We start from the raw sequence: 11,163 nt of genomic DNA on the forward strand, positions 1-11,163 counted from the left end.
ACTGGCACCAGTTCACTGCAGACTGGCACCAGTTCACTGCAGACTGGCACCAGTTCACTGCAGACTGGCACCCGCCCAGGACCCTACATGGACGTCTTCTTAAGTTGTAAACCCTGAGTACAAACTGTTGAAATAAAATTGATATGTCTTTTGTAACTACATTTTCTCTATCGATGACTTAAATTGTTAACTGTGGTAATTATGTTTGTGTAATGTAGTAACCATGTACAGTGTTTAATATAATTATTAAATAGATGTTTTAAAGAAACAGCCACAAACCTTATGTCTTTGGTCCTTAATGGCAGCTTTAATTTGAGCATTTCCTCTCCTCCCAGATGTGTAAAATTTACAAAACGAAGCAATTTAAATGTAAAAGTTGCACATAACTAGATTACTCAAGAGAAGCTATTAACAATAGTTTTTTACAGAACTCTACACAACAATTCATTTATTAATAGATACATATAGATGTTAATTACAGAATAGATACACAAAGATTTCATTTCCTACAGCTGCTAGCAGTAGTGAGTATTCATCCAAGAAGTGTGACTTGCAGGAGCAGGGAGGCTCTGTACTGGTTTGTCTTCTTTTAAATCAAGAGGCCCATGATAGTTTGGCAGCAGATGTCCCACAGATGATTGACTGAACCATGGACAGAGGAACAAGATCATCCCAGATGGTAGGTTGTTGAGAAAGATAGACAACAAAACAAATGGAGAAATTATGAATCACATCAGAATATGGAAATTATTTGGCAGATGGTGCTTAAATCGATATTTAAAATGATTTTCTAAACAACAGTGTTGGAAGATGTCAGTGATTTTAGTGAAACTTTTAACAACACAGCACTGAAAGGCAGCGGTGTCCGTGTATGTTTCCTAACTGTGGCTAAAGCTGCTGCTAGCTGGTTTACTCTCCGATCGGAGGCTGTTTCCTTTGAATACAGTTGGAGAATAATAAATTGACAATGACTAATAACGGCTAACACTTAAATGCTGTTTTAATAAAGTTGATAAATAAAGTGAATCTCTAAACGTTACAGCACTGACAGGGTGGTGTATATATTTTCCCTACTGTGGCTAAAGCTGCTGCTAGCTGGTTTACTCTCCGATCGGAGTCTGTTTATTTTACACAGAGTGAGAGAATGGTGGATTGACAATGAGTAATAACAGCTATATAAGACTTAAATGCTGTTATTAACCTTACCTTTTATTGTATCTTTAAAATAATGAGTATTCGTGAATTTTTCAGTCAGGTTTCCCGAGGACTGTTGAACTGAGGCCGAAAGCGCCACGTAGGCAGGCATTAACAATCGATCTGCACAGAAATACAAAAAACAATACAGAAATAAATACAGCAAACGGAAAAGGGAGAAGCAAAAAAAAAATAAAAAAATAAATCAAAGCAAAGTATATATTTATGCTTTTATTTATATATTTATTATTTTATTTATTATTATGTAATATATATATTTATTATTTTATTTATATATTTCTACTTTTATTTTTATATTGATTCTTTCATTTATATATTTCTACTTTTATTTTTATATTGATTCTTTCATTTATTATTATTTTGGATATATATTTATTCTTTTATTTATATATTTCTACTTTTATTTTTATATTGATTCTTTTATTTATTATTATGTTGGATAAATATGTATTTTATTGATATATGAATTCTTTTATTTATATGTGTTGGATATATATTTATTCTTTTATTTATATATTTATTCTTCTATTTATTATAATGTCAGTTTTGGTCCTCCATATGTGGTGACCTCTGGATGACCTAAAATAAAATAAAAATCTATTTAATATCTCAAAAACCAAAGTAGCACAAACGTACATTTTAACGGCACAGACCTTCACAGGAGCACCGACCACTCAGGCTATTTGCTGAAATCCTTCACGTGGGTGGGGTGTCAGCTTCACGCAGCTGGGTGAAGCGCGTGGAATGCGCGGCCCCGCTGCAGGTTGGAGTGGAAGAGGCTGTGCTGCTGTCTGCAGTCTGACCCGCAGGAGGAGAGATGCGCTACGTTCTGGTGCAAACTGCGCCAACGCTCTGAGGAGCTGCTGCTCAGACACAGGACTCCGCTGCGTCGCTTTCCTGTCCACCTCATTCGTTGATGGCTTTGGGTTTGATATTCCTATTGTCGGACATGACGTGTGCGGGCGGAAGATTCTAGCGGAACGTTGGCTCGGCTGGTTCTGCGTGTCCTTCTGGGGGAAAAGGTGCAGACATGTACGCAGGACGCAAGAGGAGAAAACCCGTCCAGAGAGCGTGAGTCCCGATGAGTGTCTCATCTTTACTGTAACATGTTGTTTTAAAGGAGCGCAGACCCAGTTGAGATGCACCTGCTGAGCAGAACTGGGCTACAGAAGGCGCAAAGCTGCGCCCAGACAAGTAGGAGAAGTAACGGTGGAGATTTTGTTGTTTTGTTTTGTTTTTTTCCTTATAGTTCGCACTAATTTCGAAAGCCCCGATTATTCTTGGAAAATGTGGTTTTAGAAAAAGAAAAACGCTGGGGGGAAAAAAATGTTTTCGTTGTAAAAAAAAAAAAAAAAGAGAGAGAGAGAGAGAGAGAGAGAGAGAGAGAGAGAAGGATCGGATCTCAGGCCTGCAGAGGCCTCAGCGTCCGACCTGCCGCTTCAGCTGCTTCAACAGAAATAAATAAATAAATCCACAAAAAGATGGAGGAGCAAATATGCCTAAACATTCCGTTCGTTTTAATAACTTTGTGTTGGCTGCTAGCAGCATTTAGTTTGGACACCGGGATCCGTGCGACGCCATTTTCCTCATGAACGTCCTTCAGAGGACGTTCATGAGCCCCTTTAGCTCCCATCCACTCAGCGCGCAGTGGCCTGGACAATATTACATCCCTTTTTATTATACTTTCTGTCAATATTTTCATTTGCATAAATGAAAACAATAAAATATAAAGAAACAGCAAATTGTAGCACGGTCAGTCAGAAATGCTCTTTATTTCTAAAAGCTGCCCGTCATCAGCTTTTTTTAATGAAGCGAAATGATTCAGATGATTTTAAAAAAATAAATTGCACAAAAGATTGTATTGCAGTGGAATACAAAAAAAAAATGTACAAGTTGAAAATGAAATGTAATTATTTCTAACTGTGAAAATGAGATTTTAGTCTGTGATGTTCTGAAAGCTCGGCTGTTATCGACCAAAAGCCCAGCAGCAGGTTTTTTTTTCCAACTCCTATTTGTAACAGAACAATTTGATTCTGAACTGCATTGAAATAAGACATTTTGATGTGGAGACAAAATGTCTGAAGGTGCGATTTAATTTCAAAACATGATAATCTTTTTTTCCCAGAAACCAAAACCAAATGACAAAATACTATTAACATTTAATTAATGTGTTATTTAAAATATGCTTAAAATGTGATACTTTAGATCAGTGGTTTTCATGTATATTTAACTGCATTCTATGGTTTTACTCTGAAAAAGTACGGAAAGAAAATTGGGACAAATCATTATGCAGTTTGGCTCAGTTTCTGACAAATGAATGACGTGTAGAAATTAGGAACTGACATTGCAATTGCTCATTCTTAAAAAATTATAACAATAAAACAAAGATCAGTAGCAGAACACAACATTCTATGCGTTGTAAAGAACCTCTCAAAAGTGAACATCTGGAATCTTTACAACAGCTCAAAAAATAATAATCCCACGCTTACAGGCTTCTTGTTTGGCTTTGTTTGTCCCATCTAAATATTTCAGATCAAACTGATTTTAATACTTGATAAAAGATAACCTGAAATGTATAAAAAAAAAATCTTTTTTTCCTAAATATTTCCCTCCTAAACCTGCTAACTAGTTGTTCCACCAATAACTGACATCCAGATTTTGTGTTAACTAGCAATGACGTAACATCACGGCTAAGGGATTTTGGCCCTCTCTCCTTTACAGCAATGTTTTCATTTGGAGGGGCCGTCCAGTAAGAATGGTACAAAGCAAACTTCATCACACAAACATCACCATGTTTGGACTGATGGTCTGTTTCTGAAAATCCAGCTCTGTTCGCTCTGTCTTGCTTGGTGCTAGGTGAGGACCTAAATGCAGACAGACACTCAGGCGAAATCAGATGATGGTTGGTTTAATGAGGCGAGGGAACAGGGTTAGAAAGGACAGCACACAGGGGACCACAAGGTTTACAGCAGCAGAATCCAGCAGCTACTGACAGTAAATACTGGTGACTGGATGGAGAACCAGTGGCTGAGAAATGAGACCAGAAAAGTAGACTGAAGAAAGCGAGAGAGAGAGAGAGAGAGAGAGAGAGAGAGAGGCACAAGAGGGCTAGGGAGAGCAGGGAAATGAAACTGAAGCAAATAACTAAACACAGGATCTAAAATAAGATTTTAAAAAATCTTGAATAAACTAGGCTGGGGGAAATAAAGACAATAAGATGAACAAAAGCAGAAATGTAAATGTACAACTGGAAGGGACACGCTCAGGCGTAACATGAGACATCCTTCCCACCGGGTCTGCTTTTTGTCTCATTAGTCCACACGTCTTTGGCATCATCAGGATGCTTTTTTGTTTTCGTAAATGTGAGACAGGCCTTTGTGTTCTCCGGGTCACCAGAGAAGGTCATTTTTCCCAGTCTCTCTTACTTACTGTTAATCTTGAGTTCTGACCTCCGTCCAGGTAAGTGAGGCCTGCAGAGTGTTAGATGTGTTTCTGGGTAGCTTTGTGACCTCCTTGTTGAACCGTTCCTAGAATAACTGACCAGTTCCTCACTGCTGTGTGTTTCCTCCAGCTGTGGATGGCGACTCTCTCTTTGGTTCGCTGGCATCCCACAGTCTTAGAAATGGCTTTGTAATCCTTTCCACACTGATAGATGTCAACAATTCTGTATTGTTGCTGTTTTTAGGTTTTGTTTACTGTATCTGTAAGGTCTGTTAATAATCAAGCCTTGGTTTGGCTTGTGAAATCACCCCAATTTGAAAACAAATGGAGTTTAATCACAGTCAATCTAGGATTTAATAAGGAAGCAATCACTTTTTCTCATGGCTTTTTCTCCTTGAATGAATTAATTTATTGCTTAAAAATGTTTATTCTTGTTTGCTCTGACTATATTCGTCCTTTCTGATGAAGATCTTAAAACAGAAGAAATGCGTATTGGGGCAAATACTTATTCACACCACTGTGCACAGGCAGTATGTTGGAACGTAGCAATACAATAAATAAAGCTAAGCTCTAATGGGGGAATCATAATCAGATTATTTCACAAAATAATCAGATTTTTTTATGTCTCATTCTTGTAGTGACAATAGCATTACTGAAATCTGAATGAAATAGTAAAAGACATTATTTTTTTGACCCAATTTAAATATCAAAAATGACTACAGATGAAATGATTGGACTTTGCCGTTGTGCTGGTGAGGATCAGAGACGCTCTGAGTGTCGTTTGGTAGGAACACAGTTTTAATGCTGAATGGATGCAGAACATCCATTCTTGTACGACGATGAGGGTCTGTTAAGTTAATAAAAATAAAAAAAATGATTATAATATTACCACTGCAGACACGGCAGCTGCTGTGTAACAATATGCATGATTCATTTTCTTTTATTAGTTTGTTTTTTTTTATCATTATTTTGAGACAAAATCGGGATGAACTTGAACTGAACTCTTCAGTTGCCATCCTATGGTTACGTTCGAAAAGGTAAATGCAACTTTAAGCAGATGCTTTTTTTGTAACAGTCTGAAAGGATCAATATGAAACTTTCCCCTTTAAAAAAATCTGATTTGTGCATCTTCCATATGAGGTACTACATCAGAACCAAATAGCTTGCAAAGCGCCTGCAGTCTGAACGGCCATGTCATTATTTCACCCAGCTTTTATGTCATTGACGTGAGTCATGCGTCGTATTCCTGCACCAGAAGTAGCCAGTGCTCCGGCCGCCACACGGGTCAAACTGGAAGTCCTGGAAACTTGTGACATCACCGAGTCAAAAGTTGCTCGTAAGTTTTAGAATCAATCAAAAAAAATTTTATATATATATATATATATATATATACATCCATTCTTGTATGACATGAGGGTCTGTTAAGTTAATAAAAAAACGTATTTTTTATTAATGAATAAGATTTTAAAGTTAGTTTATATATATACATATATAAACTAACTTTAAAATCTTATTCGTTGGCAGGGATATCTGGCTGCAACACTTTGAAAAAATAAATACTGTAAAACTGCCACAGCTTGATGAAGAGACATGTGAACCACATGGTAACGTGAGAGGGCCTGGGGGCCTGTGAGGCTGGGGGTCTGGGGGCCTGGGAGGCTGGGTGCTCTGACCAGACTTCTGGCCTGTTCTCTCACTTTGCAGCGATGGTGAGTCATGCACGTCACCATGAATGAACTTGGAGCCACCACGACAGCTACGCCAAATGTACTGCCTTCTTGTCTTTGCTGGTATAATCCTCCATGCGTGATGCAGTCAGATCTCTGGTCTAAGCAGCAGGAAGTCCTGCCCTCTGCTGAACTGGGAGCATGTGATTATCAGCTATTAGGGGCGTTCCTTTCTGCACCGGCTGCAAGAGCCTTCATCTTGGATCATGTCTACCCGGGTTAATAAGGACTGAACCCTCACTCAGTGCTGTTTAGTTGTTGGCATGCATCTACTTTGTGACTGAAATAAGTATTCTCTTAATGATGCTAACATTTAATGCATTACCGTAGGTGACTGTAGTCACATGTGGGGTACCCCAAGGTTCACTCATAGGACTGCTCTTATTCAATATGTGCTGCCACTAGCTCAGGTTGTAACAGAAAATGACATTAGTTACCATAGATATGCAGATGATACACAGTTCTACCTTATGGTGTCCACAGGTGACTCTGAACCCACATACATACATGCACTGACCAGATGCTTAGAACAGATAAATGTGTGCTTGTGCCAAAACTTTCTAAAGCAGAACAGAATAAAGACTGAAGTTATTATCTTTGGACCTATATAAGAACAATTTAACAGATACATCATCCGTCTATTTTCCAACATGCTTATCTTTAGTGGGGTCGTGACGTGAGGGGTTCTGGTGCCTATCAACCTGACAGTCATGATTTTGGACTGTGGGAGGAAGCTGGAGTACCCAGAGAGAACCCACGCATGTAATTTTTATACAGCTGAAAAACCACAAAGACATTTTTATCGACAAACGTTTTCTTAAAACTGGCATGTTTCCATTAAGCAAATGTATTTTTATTATTCCAATGTGCACAATTTCACGGTCAATGGAAACACAGCTTATGATGTCAACATCTTCCCATACTTAATGATGGTCGGACGATATAGGAAAGTTCAATGCTCTACAGTGGTGCCCAAGTCCCGTCCTCACAATCTACTATCCTGCAACCCCTGCTCAAACACACCTGGATCCAATGGCTGAGTTCCCTTAGCAGTTCATTAGATTCAGGTGTGTAGGATGCTTCTAAAAGTTGCAGGATGGTAGCGCTCAAGGACTGGACCTGGGCATCCTCGCTCTACACACAGTCTATAAAAGGCCCAGGTGGAAAAATTATTAGCTAAATTCAGTAGAACCACCCTTTGTTTAGACTGCAAGTGTCCACCAGCCTGAGGTGTGTGAATCTTCATTGGTGCAGACAAAGTGTTTGCATTAAGTAATGCTATTATTGAGTCGCTGCTGCGCCATGTGAGAAGCACTTGCTTAATTCCCATAGAACTGGTTTCCATTTGGTGTTAGAGGGGCTTTTTCCTCCCTAACACCAAATGGAACTATATTACTTAACAATTTTGACAGTATTGGTGAATAATCACCCTTACATATCATATGTATCATATGTTTAAAAAATGACTTACAGTCTTGTGTATGTGTAACACAAGACAAAAAGTCAATATTGTGACGGGAATGTAAATGTTTTTAAAATCTGCTGTTTTAGGAGACGTTAGACAAATCTAAACTCTACCTAAGACTTTATCTATCTGTCCATCAGGGTGAAACAACCATCTGCTGAGGGTGCCAAGTCAAATCCGTCCAAACGGCACAGAGACCGGCTGAACGGCGAACTGGAGCAACTGGCCAGCCTGCTGCCGTTTCCTGAGGAGGTCACTGCTAGTCTGGACAAACTATCCATCCTACGGCTGAGCGTCAGCTACCTACGAGCCAAGAACTTCTTCTCTGGTGAGCTGACACAGCAAATWGGGTTTCCGACATAATTTGATGTTTTCTTAGTTGTTTGTCCTTCTGCCCTGCAACAGTGAACGCTACGCTGCAACAGTGTCTTTAGTAAGAGACAAGAACTCTCCTGTGGTGTGAACATGGGGATAGTCTTGATGTTGTGCATTACTTTCCACTTTCTGTGGTGAACCTCTAACTTAGTCAATGTTTGTCTTATTGTTTGGTGTGGAAAAAATCTCATATCAGAGCTTTACGGAAGGTTACCATGTATGCTGATGTTTAAACTGGTTTCAGATGACACCCTTTAGCGATGTCATCTGACAGGATTGTTGTTTATAGAGATGAAGAGTTTTAGGTAGGTTTCTTTTCCTTAAGAAGCCAACGGAGTTGCCCCAGAGGAGCTGCTTCAGTGTTTTCTCCACTGAAGACCTTGTAACTTTATGCGAAAATACTGCAATGCGGCCACTGGATGCTCTGGGAACATGAATAATGGAGAGAAACCGTGAAGTTTAAAGAATTTATGAAATGAAGGCAGAGCCATGTTTGTTTAAGGAAGCAGCTCTTTGAAATGGCTGTTTGGACCGAAGCAGACAGGACGCAGCTGCACTGACGCGAGCAGTGCTTCTTCTCTGCTGTGTGGCTGCTACTTCTGTGCCCTGAAAACAGACAGCTACACGTCTGCAGGGTTTTCATCCTTTCACAGAGTAATGCAAAGCCATTTCGCTATTTGGCTGCTGAAGATGTCACATAGAGATATTGACATTGGAGTCCAAACTGAATAATCAAACTGTGAAAACGAGCTCTTGTCCATCAACGGTAGCTCACTTCCTGCTGTCTTTAAGTAACTAACAAGCTCAGGGCTGTTAGATTAGGACAGCAGATTTGCTGTGCAGAGCTCAGGACCATGTGGCCGTTGCTCCAGGCTTTCTGACAAACCCAATGTAATTAGTTGTGTGTAAACAGCACTAGTTCTGTGTTTCAGTTGTTTCCAGAAGCGGACAGTCCGATCAGCAAAGGCTTTAGCTGGGATTCAATCTGAAATTGGTGCGAGAGCCTCCAATTGAATGTAATAGAGCGCATTATCTGGTTTGTCTTTTTTAAGTTGTTAATCATTACTTGGACTATAAATACTGCTGCAATAGGCCTAAAAGCATCAATGTAGTAGATAAACATTCATTCACAATAAGAGCCAAAAATTATATGAACTCCAGGCAATGCTGCAGACACTATAGTCACCATAACAATAGAAAAAACAATGGTCAATAGTTTTTTCACTGTTGATGTCAAAAAACTATTGGTTGATTGCTGACAATAGCTGTTGATTATGCATATTTTGATGAACATACCTTTTTATTTCTTCAATATTTTAGCAGAAGTTACAATTGCTGTTCTTCAAATGAGTGTGAATATGTACATGTACTGTAACTCTCTGCATGTTGCATACAGCATGTCAACTGTCATGGCAGCAGGTATGAGTAGCCTCAGTGTAAAAGGAGCACTGGGTGTAAAAGGAGCAAAACCAAATGATTTAGGAAATGACAAATGGACTGAAAGGTTTCGCTTAGCCTTCCTGCAACAATTAGGTGGTGGATAAACAGTTTCTCTGGAATGGTATATTGTTTCTCCGCCATTAGCATATTGAGCAGCGTACATATGGTTGATTGACAATAGCTTTTTTTCCCTACAGCATTGTGCGCATGCGGATAATTTCCAGATGCAGCAGCGGTCCATAGGCTACATATGACTGGGTCGAGGTGTACAGTGTGCATCCAAACGCCTGAGCTTTTGAATAAACAACAATGCAGATGATATTTCAACAATAACATACTGTTATTTTATGCCAATGTTGTAGTGCTGTTCAAATGCTACCATTAGGTGTTTTTATGCTAGTTTTAATTATCAGCTAGTTTTACTTTTTTTTCACTCTGCGTGGAGTTTGTAACTGTTGCACAACAAGCTAGTTCTAGCATACATGCGATAAAACTATTTTAGCTAGCTTTAGCATTTCAGCTAATTGTAGATTTTTTCATGGGGTTTTTTTCTCTCTTCATGGAGTATGTTCTTGTAGGTCAACATGATAATGCTAGCCTAGATGCTATCATTGATATTTCAGCTAGCATTTCAATTTTAGCTAATTTTAGCTTTTACATGTTTTTTTTTTCACAAGCCTAGTGAAGGCTATCACTAGGTCAACTTGCTAGTGATAGCCTACATACTATCATTAGTATTTCAGCTAGCTTTAGCTTTTTAGCTAATTTTTACCTTCTAAACTGCTGTGACCTTACAGCTGGTTGAGAACCAGTGTTCTGCAGCATTTTCTAATAGTCTGTGGGTTGGATTTTTGCACTGACTGAAAGTATGGAAAAGTTGAAGGGTACAAATACTTTTGCAAGTTCATCATAAGCTCAATGCAATGAGAGGTTTTATCACTGCCATTCTCAATTGAGCAGAATAATTCACACTAACACAATAATTTATGTTTGCACAGCAATGATCAATGCTCACTGACACATAAAAAATAGCTGACATGTTAGTTATGCTGTAGAAACTTATAAAATGAGCATCAACATATTTAAAAACGCAGACACAAAGACAATATGTCACTTGTCATTTTTGTTAGACTACCAGTGTTGGTTCTTATCTGGACAGTAGTTCCTGATTAGCTGCAAATAGGTGGAGATTAACACCTGAACTGAGCCTAACCTGACATAAGCCTTTAGAGGCAGCATGCAGTCGAATGTCTCTTCTCCCTGTGATCTTTATTACAGTGATTCTTTGGTGATGCTGCAGCTTTAGGTACATTTTTTTTCATTTTTTTTTGCACAATGTGAAACAATGTGCAAATGTTATTGAATGAAACAAATCAATAAAGGTACTTCTAGATAATCATTGAGTCATTTTAAACATTAAGTTTGTATTAGAGACATGTTTACTCACTGAAGATGATGAACATTCCCCCACCAATATATATATATATATATATATATATA

At 38.7% G+C, this 11,163-nt stretch overlaps 1 protein-coding gene across 1 annotated transcript in view; it reads left to right on the forward strand.

The window, feature by feature from the left end:
* Positions 1–1,881: 1,881 nt before the first annotated feature.
* LOC103482321 (aryl hydrocarbon receptor-like) overlaps positions 1,882–11,163 on the forward strand; it is a 28,016-nt gene continuing 18,734 nt past the window's right edge. The window contains exons 1-2 of the mRNA XM_008438420.2: positions 1,882–2,286; positions 7,989–8,176. Of these exons, the coding sequence (XP_008436642.1) occupies positions 2,246–2,286; positions 7,989–8,176 (229 nt within the window). The 5' untranslated portion in view covers positions 1,882–2,245. The remainder of the gene's footprint in view (positions 2,287–7,988; positions 8,177–11,163) is intronic.

Source organism: Poecilia reticulata, linkage group LG2, assembly GCF_000633615.1.
Source record: "Poecilia reticulata strain Guanapo linkage group LG2, Guppy_female_1.0+MT, whole genome shotgun sequence".
In the NCBI taxonomy this organism is placed as follows: Eukaryota; Metazoa; Chordata; class Actinopteri; order Cyprinodontiformes; family Poeciliidae; genus Poecilia; species Poecilia reticulata.